Source organism: Saimiri boliviensis, chromosome 11 (genome assembly GCF_048565385.1).
Source record: "Saimiri boliviensis isolate mSaiBol1 chromosome 11, mSaiBol1.pri, whole genome shotgun sequence".
NCBI lineage: Eukaryota > Metazoa > Chordata > Mammalia > Primates > Cebidae > Saimiri > Saimiri boliviensis.
In genome coordinates this window covers 45,331,458-45,355,869 of record NC_133459.1, presented here as the reverse complement: position 1 = coordinate 45,355,869, position 24,412 = coordinate 45,331,458, and the positions used below count along the sequence as shown (strand labels likewise).

The 24,412-nt window shown below is 51.7% G+C and overlaps 2 protein-coding genes across 12 annotated transcripts in view; both read left to right on the top strand.

Annotated features, from left to right (window-relative positions):
- Window positions 1-11,792, top strand: part of MKNK1 (MAPK interacting serine/threonine kinase 1) — a 42,764-nt gene extending 30,972 nt beyond the window's left edge. For 6 of the 10 annotated variants that reach the window (XM_074380757.1, XM_074380755.1, XM_074380759.1 and 3 more), the window contains 6 exons: window positions 366-421; window positions 4,329-4,424; window positions 6,301-6,495; window positions 7,090-7,254; window positions 8,892-8,935; window positions 10,360-11,792. In XM_074380757.1, the coding sequence (XP_074236858.1) occupies window positions 366-421; window positions 4,329-4,424; window positions 6,301-6,495; window positions 7,090-7,254; window positions 8,892-8,935; window positions 10,360-10,591 (788 nt within the window). In that variant the 3' untranslated portion in view covers window positions 10,592-11,792. The remainder of the gene's footprint in view (window positions 1-365; window positions 422-4,328; window positions 4,425-6,300; window positions 6,496-7,089; window positions 7,255-8,891; window positions 8,936-10,359) is intronic. The other 4 variants (XM_074380761.1, XM_074380760.1, XM_010347385.3 and 1 more) reach the window with 2 other exon arrangements.
- A 90-nt stretch (window positions 11,793-11,882) lies between these two features.
- On the top strand, window positions 11,883-24,193 carry KNCN (kinocilin). 2 transcript variants are annotated; one of them, XM_039474225.2, is made up of 4 exons: window positions 11,883-19,088; window positions 20,137-20,205; window positions 20,858-20,932; window positions 21,984-24,193. In XM_039474225.2, the coding sequence occupies exons 1-4, from the start codon at window positions 18,938-18,940 to the stop codon at window positions 22,061-22,063; spliced, it is 375 nt and encodes a 124-aa protein (XP_039330159.1). In that variant the 5' UTR covers window positions 11,883-18,937; the 3' UTR covers window positions 22,064-24,193. The 2 variants fall into 2 exon arrangements, with proteins under 2 accessions (XP_039330159.1, XP_003936929.1); XM_003936880.2 differs by lacking the exon at window positions 20,137-20,205 and having other exon boundaries at window positions 21,984-24,188.
- Window positions 24,194-24,412: the final 219 nt, after the last annotated feature.

Here is a 24,412-nt window from a genome sequence, read left to right as displayed (position 1 = left end):
AGGCACTAATTATTTCTGCATTCCTGTTCCAAGCATTGCCATTTGCAGAGCTCTCTGCTCTGCTCTGCATTAGGCCTTCTTGGTGTTCACTGTGCTGCTGAGGGGTAGGCTGGCTGGGATTCATTTAGCCCTTCTTATCCCTGCCAGATTTCGAAAGCCTCCGCTTCAAAGGAACTTGCAGAATCAAGTGTGCTTTTGGTTTGTGTCTCTGGTTACTTCTGCCTCCTGCAGCTCGTTGATTTTTTAATGTACCGTAATTGGGAATTAATCTGCGAACAACAGCATTTGGAAAAAATTAATTGTGTGTGGAATGTTTGATAATTATGTGCATATGTTAACCACTTTTTTGCTCTTTGTCATGTCAGGCATTGCTCATCGTGATCTGAAGCCAGAAAATATATTGTGTGAATCTCCAGAAAAGGTACTTCAGACCCGATTTGGAATGTTATAGTTTATATTTACCAAGGAAGCCACCCTTGCTTTCAGGATGGATTGTTAGCAGTTCCCTTGGCCTCAGGCACCAACTTGAACTGGTCATCTGGGACATGTGAGAATGTCACATTTACTCTGTGATGTTTCTGCCCATCCTTGTCCCTTCACTGCTTTTTTTTTTTTTTTAGAATGGAGTCTTGCTCTGTCACCCAGGCTGGAGTGCAGTGGCGTGATCTCGGCTCACTGTAACCTCCACCTCCTGGGTTCAAGCGATTCTCCTGTCTCAGCCTCCTGAGTGGCTAGGATTTCAGGCACGCACCACTACGCCTGGCTAATTTTTGTATGTATCTTTAGGAGAGATGGAGTTTCACCATGTTGGTCAGGCTGGTCTTGAACTCCTGACCTTGGTCCGTCCGCCTTGGCCTCCCGAAGTGCTGGGATTACAGGTGTGAGCCATCGCGCCCAGCCTTTCTTTGCTCTTAATCATGGTATAAGCCTGAGAGTTTGGAAAATATATGAGACCTACACAAAACATTAATATTTTCTAGTCCAGTGCACATCCCTTTACAGCAGTTGATAAAAGTTGTAAATAACTTTTTTTTTTTTGAGACAGGGTCTCACTTTGCCACCCAGGCTGGAGTGCAGTGGCATGATCACAGCTCACTGCAGCCTCGACCTCCCAGGCTCAAGTGGTCCTCCTGCCTAAGCCTCCCAAGTAGCTGAGACAGCAGGCATGTGCCACCATACCCAGCTAATTTTTGTATTTTTAGTAGAGTTGGGGGTTTTACCATGTTGGCCAGGCTGGTCTCCTGAGTTCCAGCAATACATCTGCCTTGGCTTCCCAAAGTGCTGGAATTACAGGTGTGAGCCACCACGCCCAGCCAAACAATTTAATCTTATATGAAGCAGATCTCTTAATCTAGTAATTGGAAGTTATGAATTTGACAAATTCTGTGTTTATTAGGATAGATTTAGGGCCTGGTGGTGTTAGGGCCCATGTTCACAGCTCTGTGTATATGCACATGTGTGTATGCAAGAACGTATATATTGTGGTCTGGATGAAGCCGTGCCTTGTAAATAAAGGGTGGCTGTGAATGAATGAGTCAGTCTGAAGCCGGGCGCGGTGGCTCACGCCTGTAATCCCAGCACTTTGGGAGGCCGAGGCGGGTGGATCACGAGGTCAAGAGATCGAGACCATCCTGGTCAACATAGTGAAACCCCGTCTCTACTAAAAATACAAATATTAGCTGGGCATGGTGGCGCGTGCCTGTAATCCCAGCTACTCAGGAGGGAGGCAGGAGAATCACCTGAACCCAGTAGGCAGAGGTTGCGGTGAGCCAAGATCGCGCCATTGCACTCCAGCCTGGGTAACCAGAGCGACACTCCATTTCAGAAAAAAAAAAAAAAAAAAAAAAAAGAAGAATGAGTCAGTCTGCTATTCACAACTCTTTTATGGGGAATAATGATGGATTTGCTCAAATAAGATCTTGTCACCTCCTGTCACTGGTTCTGGTATAGGCCTTTGTAATTTATTATGATTATTACTAATAATTACAGTGGACATTTCTTGAGTGCTTACATTGTACCAGGCACTTACATTTATTTAGTATTTATAAAATATCATGAGGTAGCTACTATTATTACCTTCATTTTATGGACGAGGAAACTGAAACTCAAGTTAGGAAACATGTATAGCCAATGAGCCATGATCACACCGCTGCACTCCAGCCTGGGCAGCAGGCTGTCTCAGAACAAGAAAGTGGGAAGAGGAAAGGTAAAAGTGGGAAAGAGAAAGGGGAGGAATAACTGGGGCCGGGCAGTGGCTCACACCTGTAATCCCAGTACTTTGGGAGGCTGAGGCAGGAAGATCACTTGAGGCCAGGAGTTTAAGAACAGCCTGGGCAACAAAGCGAGACCCCATCTCCACAAAAAAATTTAAAAATAAGCTGGTCACAGTGGTTGCATGCTGATAGTCCCAGCTACTCAGGAGACTGAGGTGGGAGAATTGTTTGAGCCTGGAGTTTGAGGACATCCTGGGTGATATAGTGAGACCCCTGTCTCTTAAAAAGAGGTTAAGTTTCAAAGGACATTTTCTATCAAGAAAGTGAAAATACAATCTACAGAATGTGAGAAAATATTTGCAGATCATATATCTGATCAAGGTTTACTATCTAAAATATATAAAGAATTTCTAAAACTCTATAACAAAAAAAAAAAAAACAATTTAAAAATGGACACGGGACTTGAACAGACATTTCTCCAAAAAGTTACACAAATGTCCAATAGGTACATGAAAAGATGCTCAACATCCTTAGTCATCAGGGAAATGTAAAGCAAAACCACAGTGAGATACCACTACATAGTGCTGGGAAGGCGGTAATTTAAAAGGTGGAAAATAATAAATTGTTGAGGATATGGAAAATTGTAACCCTCATACATTGCTGGTGAGATTGTATAATGGTGCAGCTTCGGTGGAAAAGTTTGGCAATTCCTCAAAGGCTAAACACAGAATTACCATATGACCCAGCAATTCCACTCCTAGGTATTACCCAAAACAACTGAAAACAGATACTTGTATACCAGTATTCATTACAGCATTATTCACAATAGCCAAAAGGTAGAAACAACTCAAGTGGCCATCAGCAGCTGAACAGATAAACAAAATGTGGTGCATACATTCAATGGAATACTAGTCAGCCATAAAACAGAATGAAGTTCTGATACACGCTGCAACGTGAATGAACCTTGAAAACATTATGCTAAGTGAAATAAGCCAGATGTAAAAGGACAACTACTGTGTAAATCTACTTATATGAAATATCTGGAATGGGCAAATTAAGAAAGACTTTCTGTCTTTATTAATTAATGAAATCAGATTGGAGGTTACCCAGGGCTAGGGGGAAAAAAGAGTGGGAGTTAGTGTTTAATGCATGCAGAGTTTCTGTTTGGAATGATGGAAAAGTTTTAGAAACAGATTGTGGTGATGGCTGCACAATGGTGTGAATGTTTTTAATTAATGCCACTAAACTGTCTACTTAAAAATGGCTAAAATCTCATATTTTATGCTTTATATTTTACCACTGATGAGAAAGAGGCTAAATGAAAAAAAAAAAGAAAAATAGAGAAAAGGGGAGGGAGGAAGGAAGGAAGGAGAGAAAGAAGTTGAAGGGCCTGCCCAGCTTCCAGACGAGGACATGGGTCTCACAGAACCAGCATTTTAATTCATTCACCATGTTGCTTACGCGCCATGTAGGCCATTCTCCTGTGTGCACCCAAACTGCCCTCCTGGTTGGCTCCACAGATGAGGCACCTGCCTGTGGTCTCAGGCACAGCATCCAGTTCTGGTAGACTTGCTGTGTTGATGCCACCGTTGGTGACCAAGCATCCCAGTTTTCCCAGGACTGAGGGGTTTCCTGGAACACAGGACTTCCCGTGTTTCAACTGCTCAAGTCCCAAGCAAGCCACCCAAGACAAGTTGGTCACACTGAGCCACCTGAGGCGGTCAGGAGTTTCACTTCAAGCTCCTTTGCCCTCCACCAAATGGGCAGCAAGGAGTCTGTCTCTCAGGAGTACATAGGAGCTTCCCTAGCTGCTATGCTGCAGCCTTTACCATCATTTGCCAGCAAGAGTTCCATACTCACTTTAGTCCGAGTTCACAATAATCTGACACCAAATAGTCCACCCATTTTTCCCTTAGTTGGGATATAAGAGAGAACAGGGAATAAGACATTTGGGAAGAACCCTCAGGAGACTTCTTGTTAACCTCTGGAGAGCAGACACGACCTGGTAGATAAAACCAGCTGTGTGTGACAGCCACACGGCCATGCACCCGTATAGCCATTGCCTGGCTCCTAGCTTCTTACATCTGTGACCCTGGCTTCTGTTTTCCTTTTCAGGTGTCTCCAGTGAAAATCTGTGACTTTGACTTGGGCAGTGGGGTGAAACTGAACAACTCCTGCACCCCCATAACCACACCAGAGCTGACCACCCCAGTATGTATGCTTCCTCTGGGCTCCTAAGTGTTTGGAAGGTTTCCCTGACCCAAAGCTGAGAGGTCCAGAACAGAGAGCTGAGGATAGAAAACAAAGTGGATCTATAGCACTTCCTGCTGCCTGAGTGGGTCATTTCGCTCGCTGCTCTGTATTGGTGTCTCCCAAGCCTCCCCTGACCCCTTAGTTGCTAAGGAAACTGATATTTGGACTTTTAGTTTGGGGTGGTCCTCTCTTTTTTTTTTTTTTTTTTTTTTTTGAAACACAGTTTCGCTCTCGTTACCCAGGCTGAAGTGCAGTGGCGCGATCTTGGCTCACCGCAACCTCCACCTCCTGGGTTCAGGCAATTCTCCTGCCTCAGCCTCCTGAGTAGCTGGGATTACAGGCACGCGCCACCATGCCCAGCTAATTTTTTGTGTTTTTAGTAGAGACAGGGTTTCACCATGTTGACCAGGATGGTCTCGATCTCTTGACCTTGTGATCCACCCGCCTCAGCCTCTCAAAGTGCTGGAATTACAGGCGTGAGCCACCGCGCCCGGCCAGTCCTCTCTTCTAATGAAGAGACAAATTATATCTGTAAGCACAGGCTGAACTCTGACTCCTGACCCAGGTGAAAACGGACCCTACTCCCAGGCCAGCCCTTTTGAGCATGAGCCTATGGGTAGTTCTGTAAGCCCTATTCCCACTGCTGAAGTCACAGCGCAGCCCCCTTGTGATGGGGGATGGGGAGCTGTCCTCTCCGACTGGACAGGATAGTCTCTCTGTGGTGGGAACTGTCAGGTCTCAGGCTATGCACATGGGATCGCCTAGCCAAGTTACCCTGTTTGCTTCTCTGATTTCACATTTCATGACCAGACGGTGCTGCTGGGAGCTGCTTCTTCCTCAGAAATCTCTTGTACACACCTAATAGATTATAATTATTATGATTCTTTTGAGATTTGTATGCTTCACAAGACAATTTTCCTAATAACCCTTTTGAGACATGCCCTTAAATATGCCTGTGTTGTATCTTATTCTAAACAAATTATCAGGAATGTTTCTTTATTAGCTTTTAACACATTGGACTACCTTGTTTTCAAGTCATTAACTCTAATTGCCAGTAACAAAGAAAATGTCCTTTCTTGAGAACGCTTACCATCTTTCAGTCAAATTAGTTTTGCAGGGTGTGCAGGGATTGTTTCTTGGTGAGCCTGAAATAATGAAGAAGGGAGCAAAAAGAATGTGTTTTATTCCTATCAGCCATTTTCTACACAAGGGTGGGAGAAAGGAATCCGGATTCTGGTCCTAGGTCTGCCATTGATGTGCTCAAACAAATTCCTGCCCCATTCTTGGCCTTGCGTTTGCCAGCTATAAATGGGAGGGGTGGGGAGGCTGGATTCATTCTAAGAGCTTTTCTAGCTTTGATGGTCTCTTAATTCTAAACTCTTACACTTCCTGCTCTGAGCTAGCAGGAGAGCTTGACAAGATTCACTTTAAGAAATCTTGCTGTGTGGAACTGGATCTCCCTCCCAGAGCCATATTCTTAGTGCATTTAAGTATCTGTACATGAAAGCTCTGTTTATAGGGAGCTGAGGGAGGGAGAGATTTCTGGAACTTCTTGGCTAAGGGTCTTGGCCTCCTGGAGGAGGAACTGAAGGGATAAGAAGGTAACCTGGAACTGGTCCCGTGGATGGGGGGATGATGGGGCTCAGTCTACAGGTGCCTTGGTGGCATCAGGCGGCTCATTGGCTGGCCTACCTAATTACTTACTGCTCTGTATCCCATCCTTCCAGTCTCCTGCCCCAGTCCCGTCACAGTCTGCTCTCTGCCATTCCTTCTGCTGTGTCTAAGCCTCTCTGTTCTCTTCCATCTCCCCCTCCCTGACCCCGGGCCCCCACAGTGCGGCTCTGCAGAATACATGGCCCCTGAGGTGGTGGAGGTGTTCACAGACCAGGCCACGTTCTATGACAAGCGCTGTGATCTGTGGAGCCTGGGTGTGGTCCTCTACATCATGCTGAGCGGCTACCCGCCCTTCGTGGGTCACTGCGGGGCCGACTGTGGCTGGGACAGGGGCGAGGTCTGCAGGGTGTGCCAGGTGAGTAGGCGGCCCCAGGGAGCACTACGTAGACCCCACTGGGGGTCAGTGTGGCTGTGGGATGTCAAGCAGGACTGGGCTGGGAGAGCATTCCTGATCTGAATGGGGGCTCATAGTGCCCTCTCCCTCTCCTGTCAGGGCGGCCACAAGGTAAAATAGAGATAATCAGACATTCCACCCAGCTGGGAGTTAAGGGCAGGCTTGTTAGCTGAATGACGCTTGAAGGGTACGTCCTGCCCTGAGGAAGAGGGACAAGAATTACAAGTAGAAGGAACAGCACAGGCAAAGATGTGGTCAGAGCCTTCTAGGAAGGGCCAAGGAATTTGGGCTTCATTTTATAGGCGATCTCCACTCATCACCCATCCAGCCCACCAACAGCATAGCCATCCCAGCCTGCCAAGGGCATTCTGTATAGTTTGATCATCTAGGGGACAGTGTGGGGTGGGTCTGGGAAGAGGCCCCAGTCTGTGGCATCCCCAGGCCATGAGCTGCACCTATACCTGAAGTCAATTGAGGCCAGTTGATCAAAACAATGACAGGCACATCCTGCCCATCTCTGGCAGTGTGGCCTCAGGAGGAATCTTTTGTACCTAGGACAAGCTGTTTGAAAGCATCCAGGAAGGCAAGTATGAGTTTCCTGACAAGGACTGGGCACACATCTCCAGTGAGGCCAAAGACCTCATCTCCAAGCTCCTGGTGCGAGATGCGAAGCAGAGACTCAGCGCCGCCCAAGTTCTGCAGCACCCATGGGTGCAGGGGGTGAGTGACTCCAGGGAGGGGTGCTTTCCACCACTCCAGGCCTGTGGCATGGCCACAAGGAAGCTGTCATGCCAGCGAGTACTGATCACCAGCCTTGTGGCTGATATAGCTGAAGAGGACACCATCCATCCCTGTGTGTGTAGAACAAATTGACTCCGCCTATCACCCCAGACTGAGCCCCTTATAGACCATAGACTTGGCTCTAACCTTGGCCACAGACTAAGCCCCAGCAGAGTCATCTGGGGATTTGGTGCATGCACCCAGCCCTTTAAGCATCCTGCTGTCATCATTTGCAGTCTGTAGTATCATTCCTTTACGTAGAAGCAGCGTTAGCTGAGAGCACCCAGAAGCCAGCAAGGCCTTGCTATGCTGATTGTTGTATGGCCGAGTTGCAACACATAGGTTCTCCTCATGGCCTGGGAGTCTGCGTACAGCTGGACTGAGAGGCAAATGGTGGTATTTTTCCCTAAGCTTAGAATTCACGTCTTCACTAGAAAACATTTTTTAAAATCCTCCTTAGCTACTCAATACCTGACCTCTGCCCTCCAAGGGGTCTGCTAGATGTTCCCGTGACTTACCGGTCTCTTTGGTGTGCCAGGCCCTGTCCGGTCTCAGTGACCCTACGAGTGGAAGGAGGCAAGCATTGCCAGCCTGTGTTACAGACAGGGACCCAGTTCAAGTGTCTAAGTGGCTCATTTCCAGACCCATAAGTGAGCACCTACCACACACCAGAGGGAGAAGTGAGACCCAGTCCCTGTCTCTGCTCTAGTGGAGAGAAGTAGACAAGGGGCTAAGTTACAGCATGACAAAGGCTTCTAAAAAGTGTTAGGGGCAGCCGGGCATGGTGGCCTCCTGTAATCCCAGCACTTTGGGAGTCCAAGGCGGGTAGATCACAAGGTCAGGAGTTCGAGACCAACCTGACCAACACGGTGAAACCCCGTCTCTTTAAAAAAAAAAAAAAAAAAAAAAAGTGTCTGGGCGCTGTGGCTCAAGCCTGTAATCCCAGCACTTTGGGAGGCTGAGGCAGGTGGATCACGAGGTCAAGAGATGGAGACCAACCTGGTCAACATGGTGAAACCCCGTCTCTACTAAAAATACAAAAAAATTAGCTGGGCATGGTGGCGCGTGCCTATAATCCCAGCTACTCAGGAGGCTGAGGCAGGAGAATTGCCTGAACCCAGGAGGCGGAGGTTGCGGTGAGCCAAGATCGCGCCATTGCACTCCAGCCTGGGTAACAAGAGTGAAACTCCGTCTCAAAAAAAAAAAAAAAAAAAAAAGTGCTAGGGGGCACAAAGGGAGCAGGACACCCCACCCACCCCAACCTGGGCCTGAGACTGAGGCAGGAAGGTGGCAGGCAGGGAAGGGGAAATGCGCATTACAGGGGAAGTGACCTTAGAGCTGGGTCCTCGAGGATGATTAGGACTTTGCCAGGCAAAAGAAAAGAGGGGCTTTCCATACAGAAGCAGCTGTGTTGGGGGCTGTGACTGCAGATTATACCTTTCTTGCTCTCTGCTTGGAAGGCCTGACCCTGTGCTGGGCCAGCAGCCTTAGTAACCTACCCACTGCTGGCTTGGGTGGGGCAGCTCTTGGAAGGAGGGAGCAGCGCTTTACCTACACATCTGTCCTTCCCATTCTAGCAAGCTCCAGAAAAGGGACTCCCCACGCCGCAAGTCCTCCAGAGGTAAATGCTCTGACCACCCCCATGCCCCGCTCTCCCTCAAGCTCTCAGCCACCATGGGGGTGGAGGTGGGGCCCAGGGAGTCCATCTCTAGGCTCAAGTAGCCTTCTCCAAAGGGGCTCCCTGCCCATTTCCCCTCCTCACTCTTTTCCTCTACTCTGGATCTGTCTCCCACCCCTTCCTTCACCTAGATTGTCTCCTCTGCCCTCCAGTACTTTAAGGCTTCTCCAGCACTGTTGGCAGGAAAAAAAAAAAGCCTGTTTTACCCATTGAACTATAACTTACAGCCCAAAGACAGACCTTATCTGTGAGTTATTTACATGAGGCTTCCCTCTGCCCCTGCATTTGGTGAAAGGAGCAGGAGTGAAGGACACCAGAAGGCAGTGGGAGTGACATACAGTACTAGATGGACGATGATAATAGTGGTCACCAGATTAAGTCCTTACCAGAGCCAGGCATGGCAGCAGGTGCCTGTAATGCCAGCTACTCAGGAGGTTGAGGCAGGAGAATCGCTTGAACCCAGGAGGCAGAGGTTGCCATGAGTCGAGATGGTGCCACTGCACTCCAGCCTGGTGACAGAGCGAGACTGTCTCAGAAGAAGTAGTAAATCCTTACCACATGTCAATGTGATGCGAAGGGCTGCATATAATTATATCCATACTCTTCACAATGAGTTTTAAGAGAGAGGTTCTAGATGAGAGAGGTGAGAATAGAGATCAAGTTAAGTTGCTAAAGGCCACACAGCAGCCCCCGGCTGTTAAGCCCTTACAGTTAGACTGCCCTGTTCCCAAACAGCCAGGGCTAAGCTGCGTGGGAAACCCTTTTGGCACTAGCCTCATGACCAGCTTTTAGTAGCTACACAAGGAAGTCATACACCTCCATAGTCTCAATTTGTGTGACCCATTTGCTGTTGCCCAATTGGGGTTCCTACCTGACTCTCTAGAGAAGCCTCCAGATGCCTTTATGCACCAAACCTCAGACCCACCTTAGAAGATTATTCTGCAAACCCAAAGTGCCTGTCCATGCTGGTCCTGGGCTGGGTGCTGGGGACATGGCGTAAGCAACACAGGCCTTGCTCTGGGAGCTCCCCACCCGGGCTGGGAGAGGGGAGGGACAGGTGCATTGAATGTGCCCGGTCTCTGCCTGTATGTAGAGTTGTGGGAGCTCAGAGGAGGGCGCTCTGAGGAGAAGGGGGAGCTTGCCCTTGCTGTCAATCCAGGGATGGTACTTGGGACTCAAATTGCAGTCCCTACTCAAGCAAGATTCCAAACCTATGTAACAACTATTTTGGCGAGAGCAGCCCAGCCCAGCTCAGGAAGATCTGTGGGAGTGTAGAGCCACAGCAGCGAGTGGGAGTGTCCCGGAGCTGGCCTGGCTGACCCCAGAGCCCTGTCACCCTCTTTTCTGTGCCTTCCCCAACCCTGCAGGAACAGCAGCACAATGGACCTGACGCTCTTCGCAGCTGAGGCCATTGCCCTTAACCGCCAGCTATCTCAGCATGAAGAGAACGAGAACGAACTAGCAGAGGAGCCAGAGGCACTGGCTGATGGCCTCTGCTCCATGAAGCTTTCCCCTCCCTGCAAGTCACGCCTGGCCCGGAGGCGGGCCCTGGCCCAGGCAGGCCGTGGTGGAGACGGAAGCCCACCCATAGCACTCTGAAATGCTCCGGTCACGCCTTACAGGCCCTAGGCCTGGCCAGGGATTGTCCCCCTCAAAACCTGTGTGGTTTAAGTCTGCAGAGCAGGCGACAGAGTCTGCTCTGTGGCTCCATTCGGGCTTTTTCCATCTATAAAGGCCCTGAAGTTCCCACCAACCCCCATTTCCCCTGGGTCCTGGAGGAGAAAGCTTTTTCCAAAGGGGTTGTCTTTGAAAAGGAAAGCAATCACTTGTCACTTTGCATAATCGCCTGCAGCAGGAACCTCTCTGTGCTGGGCTCCGCCAGCTCACCTGCTTGCAGATCTGGGATCCAGCCTGCTCTCACCACCGTAGCAATGGCTGGGGCTGCAGCCTGCAGGGAGAAGCAGGAAGCATCCGTTGACAGAGGCTGCCGACACGTGCCTCTTCCCTCTGCTCTGTCACCCTCCTCTGGCGGTCCTTCCACCTTCCTCTGTCCTCCGGATGTCCTCTTTGCCCGTCTTCTCCCTTGGCTGAGCAAAGCCATCCCCTCAATTCAGGGAAGGTCCAGGAGCCTTTCTCATTCAGGAAATCAGATCAGTCTTCCAGTCTGCAGCACGGAGAAGCACATAATCTTTCTTTGCCGTGACCAAAATGTGTCCCTCATTTATCATCCCCTTTGTTTGTTGTTGCTGCTAAAGTCAGTATTATTTCTTTAAAAAAAAAAAAAAAAAAAAAAAAAAAAAAAAAAAAAACGTTTGGTTTTTTTAACCAGGCTGTTCCAGCAAAGATGGGACTTTAGACTCCCGCTCCAAGCCCATGGACTTCCCAAGGAGAGTAACAGCTTGCTCTTCTTTCTGGAATGTCCATGCATTTGGGTTTTAATCAGCCGTTCTCTATGGTTTTAACTGATTTTAAAGCTGTTCCTATGATGAACTTAGAGACGGTGTCAGTGTCTGCTGCTGTGTCCCCAGGTCCTTGTGTGGGTGGCACAGATCTGGGCAGTTAGGTGGAGCTCTGTGCCTGAGGTGAAGCCACACGGGGGACAGCCTCACTGCCCTGGTTTGAGTGATGTGGTGCCTGCTGCTGCCAGAGCGTGTGAAGGTACAGCCACTCAGATAAGCTGAGCTATTGAGTTACATAGAGAAAATAGATTTGCATGTGTCAGGCAGATGTTTATTCACCACCACGGTGCTTTTATACCTTGTGCTTGTTTTAATAAAACTTAAATTCTAGCTGTGGCTTATTTGGTGGTCCTTTTTTTACCTGCAGACCTGAGAAGGAGCCTGCCCTTCTAAACTGGGGGTAAGTCCAGCCAGGTAGGGAGAAGATATCTCTTATCAAGACCCCTAAATAAAAACCACATTTGACCCAAAAAACAAGGTGAAGGAGACATTGCTTTTTTTTTTTTTTTTTTTTTGTCTAGGTGAGGAAATGAAATTGGTCAAACATTTATCAATTGCTTCTTCTGTGCCAGGACCCAGAAATGAGCAAGAAACAGCCTTTGCTTTTTAGGGGCTCCCCAGGTGGTAGAGGTGGTGTCAGGGACCATGACACAGGAGACTTCAGAATGCGCTTTAATAGATGTTCCCTGCACCCAGCAGCCCACAGCAGTGAACAAATTTCCTCTGTCTAAAGCATTACTAAGCCTTTATCAAGGGCGTATCACATGCCCAGGACTATGCTCATCCTGCCAGAGTTGACAACAAAGAAAAATGGTGCATCCCATCCACAGCCCTCATGTACATCATGCAAAGGATTTTGGTGTCCATTGTACCAGGTGATCCTCAGAGCCAGCCAGGAGAGGACTGGGGTGAAAAGGACCTTTATAAGTTCCCAAGGAGGTGGCAAGAGGGAGGTCTGAGTGTCTGGGCAGTAGGCTGGGTGCTGATGACAGCTGCTTTCCGTCGGGAAGGCAGAGAGGGGAGATGGGATTAGGGGCTCTTCACTTGGGACAAGTAATGGGCCAGGCTCCCAGCAGTCCTATGCCATGATTGCCTCCCTGTTGATGATACATACTCTTTGTTGACAGTCTTCCCTTTACGGTAACCGTGACACCCTCACATTTTTTTTTTTTTTTTGAGATGGAGTATTGCTCTGTTGCCCAGGCTGGAATGCAGTGGCACAATCTTGGCTCTCTGCCACCTCCACCTCCCAGGTTCAAGGGATTCTTCTGCCCCAGCCTCCCGAGTAGCTGGGATTACAGGCAACTGTCACTGTGCCTGGCTAATTGTATTTTTAGTAGAGATGAGGTTTCACCATCTTGGCCAGGCTGGTCTTGAACTCCTGACCTGGTCATCCACCCACCTCCGCCTCCCAAAGTGCTGGGATTACGGGTGTGAGCCACCGCGCCCAGCCCACTTTTTCATCTACCTGAAGTGTTCTTGGTGAGGAAAACAGACCTGCAAAATCTGATCCTTTTGGCCCACAGACTCCCAGCCCCTGGGGACCCAGAACCAGGATGTGAGTTCTGTCCCTGAACTTAACCCAGCCTAGTGGAAGACCCAACAGGAATATGACTCCAAGGGGGCTTCCTGGGTCAAGCACTCTCCACACCCTGTCCTGCTGCACCTCTCGCAGACTCTCAGGCTCTGTGCCTTGGCTCAAGCTGTGCCCTCTCCCAGCCCACCTCCCCAGCCTGGCCCACCTGGCAAGGCCCCTCTCATCCTGCATGGCTCTGCTTAAACACCACGGTTGGCCTAGGTTTTGCCAGCATTGTCATGCGCTTACTAAGTAACAAGTACTTTTATTTTTTTATTTTTTATTTTTAGTGACAGTTACTTTCTAAGAAGTTTAGAGGCATTAGCATCTCATTCTCAGCAGTCCTATGAGGTAGGTACTATTATTTTATCCCACTTGACATGCAAAATCAAGGAGAGAAAGGAAAAATAGCTTGCCTAGGGCTATACAGCCAGGAATGGTGGAACTGGATTCCCTCCAGGAAGGCTTGGGACCCAGCGCTATGCTGCCTGCATTCAAATCCCAGCTCTGCCACTTACTAGCTCTGGGGCTTGGGCCAGTTACTTAATCTCTGAGAGTCAATTTCATCAACTGTAAATGGGGATGATAGTGCTTACTTCATAGTACTGTTGTGAAAGTTACAAATTAATAATTGCAAAGTATTGAGAGCAGTTCCAGGCCCACATAGGAAGTGCTCCAAAAATGTTAGCTATTATAGTTTTAGTTAATCCAGTAGTCCCCATTGATCCAGTTTCACTTAATACCATAATTTCAGTTACCTGTGCTCAAAATAGGTGAGTACAACACAATAGGATATTTGAGAGACCACATCCATGGAACTTTTATTACAACATATTGTTACAATTGTTCTATTTTGTTCTAATCTGTTACTATATCTTATTCATTTATTCATTTTGAGACGTTTCACTCTTGTTGCCCAGGCTGGAGTGCAATGGCACAATCTTGCCTCAATGCAACCTCCACCTCCCGGGTTCAAGCGATCCTCCTATCTCAGCCTCCCAAGTAGCTGGGATTACAGGCATGGGCCACCACACCTGGCTAATTTTTGTATTTTTAGTAGAGATGGGGTTTCTTCATATTGGTCAGGCTGGTCTTGAACCCCTGACCTCAGGTGATCTGCCCGCCTTTGGCCTCCCAAAGTGCTGAGATTACAGCTAGGAGCCACCACGCCTGGCCTACTATACCTAATTTATAAATTAAACTTTATCATCACAGGTAAGTGTGTATAGGAAAAATCGTAGTATATGTAGAGTTTGGTACTGTCCACAGTTTGAGACATCCACCGGGGGATCTTAGAACGTGTCCCCTAGGGATGATCAGGGATTCCTGTATTTACTATTGTCTACCAGGGCAGAATCACACAACTCACAGTCCAAGTGCTCAAGACGAGCCCTCCCTGGTCCTTGGCTCTGGGAGCGCTCTGCAGAAGCACTGTGTGCTGTGGAGATAGGTCCAGGCATCTTAAGATGAGCCACGCCTCTGTCCCTTGGTGGGATCCTCCTGTGGACAGGCTGCTCTGCCCCTCCAGAATGCAGTCCCTGGCCCAGAGGGGCAGCTGTGGCACAAGGGGAAGAGCCTGAAGTTGGGAGCGGGACCCAGGGTTCCAGTCCTGCCTCTGCCACTGTTCACTGGTGACTTTGGAAGTCCTGGCTCTGCTGGGCAGAGGCAGATCCAGCAGATTAACTGAGGAGGCTCTGAGACCATGGAGCCCCTTCCAGGCATGGGATCTGCAATGGTGGAAGCCAGCTCCCCAGCTCCAAAGCTCACGCGTGGGCAGGGCCCTAGAAGGAGACAGCTGGTCCCAGCCAGTTGGAGCGTCTCAAACCTCAGGCCCCTCTCCTCAAACCCAGGGAGCAAGCCTCAGCCCCAGATCTGGTTCAGTTGGACCCTAAGGACTCCTGTCTGAGGGCCTCTGGACACAGGGACCATCCAGTCTTTGTCCCTCTGTGTTACAACTGCCTGGGCTCTGGGGGACCCTCCTCGTCCTGGCCAACTGCCCCTCCCAGACCCAGCTCCATGAGCAGAGGTGCCTTGGTCCCATGCCAGCTGCTCCAGCTGCTTCAGGTCTGGTGGGGGCCAAGGAGCAAGGTCCCCCCAAGGCTGGCACTCTTGTTGCCATGGTAGCAGTTGCCTTGGAAGCTGCTTCCCTGACTTCAGCTTCCAAACGGTCCAAGAAAGCTACCCGTCCCCCGGGGGACTGGTGAATTAATCACACTCTTTTCCAGGGTTCTCACCCCTCCAGGAAAATAAACAGAACCAAACCAAGCTGGGGCCTTTTCGCCCACTCTTCCTCCCCACCCCCACGCCACACTTGGACTTAGTGCTCTGAGAAGGAAGGAGCATGGGCAGACGCTCTCTAGCCCTTGCCTCGGCAGGAGACAAAGAGAAGAGACATGGGATGGAGTTCAGCAATGTGCTCGTGGCCTTACCACGCCTGAAACTGTGGCCTCCAAGAGGACCCAGGTTCAGCGGGGAGACTCTGATGCTTGGGAGGCGTCGGGGGTTGGTGGGGCGATGGGGCCCTGGTGCCTTGGGCCTCCTTCTCAGCATGGCTCACAGAGAGGTTCCTGAACTCATTTGCCTATTGCTGTGAGCACATCACTCAAGGACACGCATACATTTTCTTTTTCAGAGATGATATAGCCCAAATTGAGAAAAGAATTGGCAGGCCTCCCTCTCTACATCACAACTGTTTCCTTTAATGGCGCACTCCTGGCCCTGAGGGAAAGAGGCAGGCCTGGACTGATTTCCTTTCCTTTTTTTTTTTTTTTCTTGAGACAGGGTTTTACTCCCATTGTCCAGGGTGGATTGCAATGGTGTGATCTCAGCTCACTGTAACCTCCGCCTCAAGTGATCTTTCCACCTCAGCCTCCCAAGTAGCTGGGACTACAAGCACACTCCACTGTGCTCAGCTGATTTTTGTTTTTGTAGAGACAGAGTTTCACCATGTTTCCCAGGCTGGTCTTGAACTCCTGACCTCAAGCAATTCTCCTGCCTCAGCCTCTCAAAGTGCTGGGATTGTAATCCCACCATACCTGGCCCCTTGACTGATCTTTGAACACAATGTCTCCCGCTGAAGGTGGGGCTGCCAATTCCTCTCACCTCAACTAAGACAGTGTTGAAATGCAGGGGCAGAGGCTGGGCACGGTGGCTCATGCCTGTAATCCCAGCACTTTGGGAGGCCAAGGCAGGCAGATCACGAGGTCAAGAGTTCAAGACCAGACTAACAAACATGGTGAAAGCCCATCTCTACTAAAAATACAAAATTAGCTGGGTGTGGTGGTGCATGCCTGTAATCCCAGCTATTCAGAAGGCTGAGGCAGGAGAATCGCTTGAACCCAGAAGACAGAGGTTGCAGTGAGCTGAGTTCACGCCATTGCCCTCAAGCCCGGGCAGCAAGAGCAAAACTTCGTCTAAAAAAAAAAGAAAGAAAGAAAGAAATTCAGGGGCAGAGACAGCCCAGAGTACTTCCCAGTGGGGCAGAATCCTGGGCCCGTAGGTTCCACGAGGACTCCAGGGCAATTCCTCTGTTCCTTGATGTCTCGGTTTCCCCACCTGTTTTATGAAGAGCTGGGGCAGCCCTGGTCCTGTGATCTCGGAACTGATGAAGGCTTAACGTGCCTCTCCTTTGAGGCCAGAGTGTTTTCTGGGATCCGAAACAGTGCACAGGCGCCTCTACCACCCCCATCCCCGTCACCAGACGAGGACTTGGGCTCAGAGAGATGGAACGGCTGGCCGGAGCCCCATAGTGCAAGGTGGAAAACGGCCCCAGGAGCTTCTGCCTTGGTGAGGGTGTGAGAGAGTCGCCCTCAGTCTTAGACTTTGAGAGGAGCCAGGAACACATTTCATGGACAATTATTTTGGTGGCTCCTTCTAAAACTAAGTCAGTGGGGGATCAATTATGTGTGACAGAGACATGGGCTATGATTTGATGCCTAATTAGAGGAATAATCAGATCTCATCCGGGCAGGAGGCACAGCGGATGCTGGCAGCAGCGCTGTGGCTGGGGAATGCCCGGTTCCAGGGGCTTCCCCTGTGTGGGGGCCAGGAACACAGTCCAGGGCCCATCTGTGCGCCGCAGTCACCCCTCTCTACAGACTCATCGTGAGCTGCAGCTCCACTCAGGGGGCCCTGGGCCTTCTCAGGCCCTCTTCTCCACACACAAGGAAGGCCTCTGGTTAGAGACGGCAGCTCCCTTGTGTCCACAGCCCTGCTCTTTGATGACCGGAGGTGTCATGCAGGTCCAAGTCCTCTCCCCAAACTCTGTCCTCATGTGCAGAAGCCTAGCTCAGGTCCCTCCCAGCCACAGCATTCTGGGGAGCTCACTCCCAGAAGCTGCCCTCCAGGGGTCTTCAGTGTACAGAGGAGGTAGAACAAGAACAGGGCAGTCATGGAGACAGGTGGAGGAACAAGAACTTGAGCTGGCGAAGTGAGACTGCAGATGTGGTACAGAGAGGGGGCATCCAAGAGAGGCCAGGGAGGCCAGTGACTGGCAGGGAAGGTGACGGGACTCTGAGCAAGATTATGGGACCCTAGGAACTGTGCCCACGTGCAAGGCCAGGCCGAGGCCATATTCTGGGACTGGGGAGGCCCCAGTACATAAAGGGTCATATAACGCAATGAATGATGAAAGCTGGAACTAGGGCCCGGGGCAGGGCTCAGGGCTGGGTTGATGACCACTGCCCAGCCTTGGGTTAGGGTATCCTGCAAGTAGCTCGGACAGGCTAGGCGCAGGTGCTCAGTTCAGCGGGTGGGAAGGCATCAACCATGACCCAGCCTCCCACTCACGGCCTCACCTCCCGGCCTCCCAGCACCCAGCCCCTACCAAGCCCTCTTCCCTACCCTACCCCTTAGGTATTTTCCTCCTGCCCCTACCAGCGCCACAACTGCTCTTCCCCGTCACTCCCAATCAGGGATTCCCAAGATGGCTAGAAGGGTTAACTCTCCATCCCACTGGCCACTAATAGGGGGGTGGGTACCATGTCCACCCGAGGACAAGGGAGTTCCCTGAGGTCAAGCATCAAACTAGGCTGTCAGCCCTGCCTGGAGCCCAGAGGTGGGCAGGATGGGGATGGGATGGGCAGGAACAGACAGCGGTCTTGGAGGGATGCCTCTCCCTGCCCACTTCCTATCCCAGGCACAGTTCCTGTCTCAGAGGCCCCAGGTGTGCCTCCAGGACAAAGGGCAGAGCACAGCAGAGTGGGCCCTGAGCACGTGACCAGGAGTCTCCTCACATCCCTTGCTTCTGAACGACATGGAAAGCCACCAGCTCATTCTTCTCCTCAGGAACTGGCAGTGGAACCTGGGCCAACTGCGCACTGGGCCCCAGGGACCCAGACAGCCACTCACATTGCAACCTCATGAATAACTCAGCACCTCCCTGCTGCCTCCACCTCTGAGGATCCCATGTCCCCTGGACCAACTCCCCCTTCACCCCGCCTCTCATTGCTTTAAATTTTCATAGGCTGAGGCTCAGTGACAATGAGTGGCTCTAGGAAGCTGGGGCCAGATGTCCTGGGCAGGGGAGCTGGAACTCTTCTGGGTGGAGGCCGGCCGAGAAGGATCCCATGGAACAGGCCCAGCTCCCTAGAACTCTGGTGGCCAAAGCAGAAATGTAGTCAGGCAGGAATCCCAAGGGTGGGCTTCTGTTTCAGAGGGATTTAAGAGAAGAAGAGTAAACTGGGTGACCTGGTAAAGATCCCAGGTCAAGGTGGGACTGGAGGTCACCTAGTGGAACAGTGGGATAGGACTGCAGATAAATCCCAGGGTTCCCTGCCCAGAATCTTACAGCCTAGAAACTCCCACCCTGAAGTTGGAGCACCAACACGGGACATCCAAGAGCCCAGAAACTTCCAGGACTTTTCTGGAGCCAGACTGCACCGGCTGGAGGCAGTGCCCCGGTGGGCCTGCATGGACATCCCTATCAGCAGCAGAGACTTCCGCTGCCTGCAGCTGGCCTGTGTGGCTCTCGGCCTAGTGGCCGGCAGCATCATCATCGGCATCTCCGTATCCAGAGCTGCAGCTGCCATGGGTGGTGTCTTTATTGGTGCTGCTAGTCTGGGTGAGCAGGGGCTGGGCTGGGATAGGGAGAGGAGATTCTGGAAGGGGTGCAGGAGCATGGTCAGATGAACAAGGAACAGGGAAGGGCTGGGGCAGCAGGAATTGGTTGGGGAGAATGGAAGCTAGAGGTGTGAGCAAGGCAGCCATCAGGGGCACAGGACGGAGAGGAGGAATGCGCTGGGGCTCCATCCAGCCATGGGGAGGAGACAGGAGGGGGAGCTGGCTGTCCCACTCCTTTCTGGCTACTCAGCACCTCCCTCCTGCCTGCATCTCTGAGAAGCCCATGGCCCCTGGACCTCCAGCCCCAAGTTCTAGGCTCTTGGATTTGTGGTGGGATTCATCAGCCTATCTGGGCAGAACAAGGGATTGATGGCAGCAGGTAAAAGGACAGAGTTCCTGAGGACTATCTGAGCCAAGACAAGCTCTAGCTCAGAAAAAGTGTTTCCTCTTCCTTCCATTTGCCTCCACAGCAGCGGTGTCCATCTGTGTGGGCCAGGCCCACTGATAGCCCTGCAGTGAGGCTGAGTGTCATCCCTCGCCCCACCCCACCCCACTCGCAGGCCAAAAGCAGGAGCAGAAGCACCAGGATAGGGGGCTTTGGGCATCTACACCTTTGGGTTCTGGCACAGATGCTTGTCGGGGGATGGAGTTGGGGTGGGCAGGGCAGGACTGGCTCTGCTGCTCCTGCTCCCCAGGTCTGGGTGGGGAGGATCATGCCAAGGATGAGTGCCCAGTCTGACCCTAGGGGCCCTGGGGGAGGGTGGGGACAGCAGAGAGGCAGTGGTGGTATCAGCCAGGCTCATTCCAGCAACCTGCTCTTCACCTCGGCATGGCGGAGCCAGGCGGCTGAGGCCTTCCCAGTCTATAGCCCCTTCCCTAGACAGGCACTGCCCCCAACCCAGATGCACACACCTACGGGCTCATATTTACACTCACAGTCCCAAGCCCGCACACTTGTGCTCCTCCCATGCACCCATATCCACCCTCAGGCTCCCAGCCCACCCACTCACCAGGCCTCCCCATCACAGAACCCCTGTGTCTCTTCTCAGGGTTCCTCCTCTTGGCCTACCCCTTCCTGAAGGCTCGGTTCAACCTGGAACACATCCTGCCTACCACGGGTGAGGCCTCTCCCTAACCCCAGACCCCTCTGCCAGGGACTGTTCCAGACCCTTTGTGTGTTCGTCTGTGACCCACTGTGCGGCTGGGCTGAGCCCATGTGTGAGAACGCTCTAGCTGTCTGTGTTACAGCTGCTGTGTGTGTGTTGTGCAGGTGTTGCCATGACTACCGCGCAGCAGAATCCAGCCTGCTGCCCGCAGCAAAGGTGGCTGAACCAGCTGGGAAGTCCATCTCCCCTGAGAGATTTTACATGTCCCCAAAGCCTCCAACATCTCTAAATAACTCCCTCTTCATCTCTGAACCCCCATAAAATACCCTCTATTTCCCCTAAGACCCCACAGCCTCTGCATAGCTCATCTCGGCTTCCCACATACAGGCTGCCATCTCCACCAAGCCTGTGGGGCTTTTCGTTTCCCCAGTTCTCCCCAGGGCCTCACCTCCCTAAAAGATCTGCCATTTTCTCCTTCAAGGGCCCAGTTCTTCTGCCCCTGCCCAAATCAGCCCAGATCATGTGAGACCTAAAGGAATGCAATGGAGCAAAGACAACATCAGGGATGGAGACTAGACAGCAAGAAGGACTTCCCTTCCCAACCTATCCTTGGTTTGGGGAATGGCTCAGTAACCAGGGGGCTTGGGGCGGTCTCATCCTGCAGGCAGCCTAAGAATCCATCCCCATCCAGGGCCAGACCATGGGGAAGGAAGATCCAGCACCAATGGCAACAAGGAAGGTAAGTTCCAGAAATTCCCGAGTCCATGTTTCATCTTCCCTCCCGGACTGAGCAGCTCCATGAGGCCCGGGAGCCTTGGGTGGCATGGCAAAGGGGCTTCCCCAGCACAGGGAGCCGGTACTGCTGGGCAGCTCCCCCACGTGTGCAGCCAGACCCTTGCTGCTCCGAGCTGAACTCGTCTCCTCTTGCTTGTCCTGAGGGCTGCTGTCTGCCCCAGCATGGACACTGAGATGAAGGCACCTCCCTGCCCCTTACCCTCCCTCCCCTTTTTCCCATGCCTCAGTTTATTTTCCCATGCCCCTCTCTCATCTATCTCCCCCAGGCTCAGAGGAACTCAAAGGGACCCAAGGTTGGGGTGCTCAGTGACCCTAGGGCAGAGCTGGGATAGCTAGGGAGAGGGGGGCATGCCAGGGGATAGTTTCAGCCCAGTTTAAAGAGGCATCCATGGGTACTGGCTTTGGGTACTAGCTTTAACCAGCCTAGTTTAAAGCTCAAACCCCAAACTGGGAATCTCCTTGTTCCTCTGCCCAACACCTGGAAAATTCCAGGGCAGGAGTTTCTCAATGATGGATCCAGCAGAGTCTCTGCCACCAGTGGTAGGACACCTGATGCTTAGCAAAAGGCCCATTCCAGACACCGTTCCAGGCGCTGTGCATATATTAGTTAACTCTTTTAAGTCTCACAACAGCCACATGAGGGCAGCACTACTATTAGTTTCATTTTACATATGGGGCGACTGAGGCACAAGGAGATTAAGTGACACACAGCCAGGAAGTGCTGCAGCCACAGCTCAAGCTGAGCAGTGGGTTCAGGGTCATGCCTCTACCCCCAGCCCATGCTGCTATCCTCCTGAAAGCCATCCTGACCCCAGTGTCACTTTAAACTGGCCTGAAACTGTCCCCTGGGATGCTCCCCTCTTCCCATTCTCTCCCAGCTCTGCCCTGGAGTCACTGAGCACCCTGGCCTTGGGTCCCTTTGAGCTCCTCTGACCCTGAAAACTCCGTGGGGACTGGTCCACTGAGGCCGTCCTCGTCCCTGCTCTCTCCCCCAGGAGCCCGCAGCAGCCTGTCCACCGTGAGCAGGACCCTGGAGAGGCTGAAACCAGGGGCTCGAGGGGCTGAGGAATGCTGAAGCAAAGGCTGAGAAGCTGCCCCTGCCCGGCCTTCCCGTCCCACCTGCTGACCCCATCTCAGTGCCCTCTGGGGGTAGAAGACCCAAACCGTGCATAAACCAGGCCCCGCATACCCCAGAGCAGCTGGGAACAGTGTGGAATGGGACCTTTTGCACTCTCCTAGCCAAGGCTCTCAGAAATGGATTCCACTGGCATGGGCTGGGGCCCAGAGCAAAGTGTCACCAGATGCCCCCACAGGGTTCCTTGTTTCAGGCTCCTGCCCGGCCTTTCTTTCTGGACTGCAGCTCAGCTTTGTTCCCTGTTCAATCTACTGACTGGTCTCTGGAATTCGGCGTCCAAGACCCTGACTATGACCAAGACGCCCCAGTCCCTTGCTCTAACCCGGCTACAGAAGTGAACCACTGGCTCACAAGAACCACGGACAGGGACTCTCCCTCCCATGGCCTGGCCCTGGGGCTCTAGAGCTCAGAAGCCCGATAGAGGAGCTAGACAAGATTCTTTTCCAAATAACAAAACTCCTGGCAGTTCCTCAGGGACAGGCTCTGAGCAGCAGTGAATCAGATGGGGGAGCCTGAGGGGGCTCCTGATCGCTGGAGAAGAGAGGCTCAAAAGGGACAGGCACAAACAACCTGCCCCCTGGGGGTCAGAGGAGGCGACGTCTCAGCTGAGCCCAGCCCTGAGACCCCTGGTGTCTAACTCCACCACTCAAGGCTTTTCATGATCTGACTTCTCTCTTCCCCCCATTTTCTCACTGCTCCCTGAACAAGCGAAACACATTCCTGTCTTCAAGCCTTGCCCTGTGTTCCCGAGAGCCCTCCCTGCTTCTCTCTGCCTATCAAACTCCCCACCATTAAAGGCCCAGTTCAAAAAATCTCCTACCCACATGCGCTCCTCATTCTCTTCCGCCGGCCTCTCTCTTGCCACCCTTCAGGCAGGGTTGAAGTCTTCCTTTTCACAAAACAATTATTAAGCCATCTTAAGTCTTGTGAATGTGGCCCCTGCTCTAGTGCCTAGCACCAGACCCGTAGGTGCTTAATAAATGTTAATGGCTTCAATTTAATGTAAAAGCAATTCCCTAGGCTTTCCCTAGGAAGCCACATCAAAGTCCCATCTCCCGTGGATAGAGCAAGGTTTGGAGCAAGGAGACCCAGGTGTGGCCACATAGAAAACATCGCTCTTCCCTCCACACCCACACCCTCCAGGTAGAGTTGTTTGACCTCTACCGAGATACCCTCTCCACATGGCCTGTCGCCTGGTTTAGTGAGCAAAAGACAAGCTAGAAATAGTGTCCCTTCTAGGATCAGTGGAGATGGCACTTCCTCTTGGAAGCCCCCCTGACTTCACTGTGCTTCCCAGGCCCAGGGTTTCCCTCCGTCACAGCCCAATCACTCTGAGTGACCCTGGTCTATTTCCCCTCTTGAGAGTGGGAGCAGAGGGCCAGGCACCCAGAAGGCACCCCAGTGGATGTTGGGAAACCAAAGTCTTCCAAAGCAGCCGAGTCCATCTCAGCTGGGAAAGCTGAGGCCCCACTGGAAAAAGAACTCATCGAGTCCCATGGTAAAAAGTCACAGGGCCAGGCATGCAGCCCGGTCTCCTGTCTCTCCCTATCCCTATCCAAGGCTCTATCTTTGCTGTGCTCTGCACAGGCAACAGGGATCAGCTCCCCAACCACAGCATGACAGACCTCCATGAAGGGACTACCTTCCATAAATGCTGGCCAGGTGTAGTGACTTCAGTGCCTTCAGCTGGGAGAAGCAACTTCCTCTTCTTGAATTTCCCTCCTCTCCACCGGCTCCTGAATATTCTCTGCCCCTTCTCCTTTCCTTCATCATCATCATCAACAATAACTCAAGCTGCTGGTCTCTCCTCAGTCAATGAGGAGACCCTTTCTCCCATCTGCCTTTGATCCTCACCTCAGTGCCCCAGAGATGCCCAGGGTGGAGGGGGTGGGAGTGGGGGCTGTGGAGCCTGAGCTGCGAGAAGGTGGTTCCCTACACCCTGCCCATCAACCCAACCCCTCTCAACCACACTCTCCCCAGGATGGGGCTGCGGAATCTCTGACGCTTGGACAGGCCAGGCACAGAGAGGTACTGGGGACCAGGTGAAATAAATCAAGGAATAAAAACATACAATGGCAAGAGCTATGTCCACTGGGGAAGAACTGGGTGAGGCGTCAAAGGACCCTTAAACTGGGTGGAAATTCTTGAGCCTGGGCCTCTAGTTCCTCTTTTCCCTGCTGTGAGCTTCCTGAAACGTCTTCCCTCCAGCCCAAGTGAATGTCCCGGTACATCTTCCTCAAGTGCACCCCCCCATCTCCCCACTCCCTCCCCTGTGGTCACAGGAGTGGT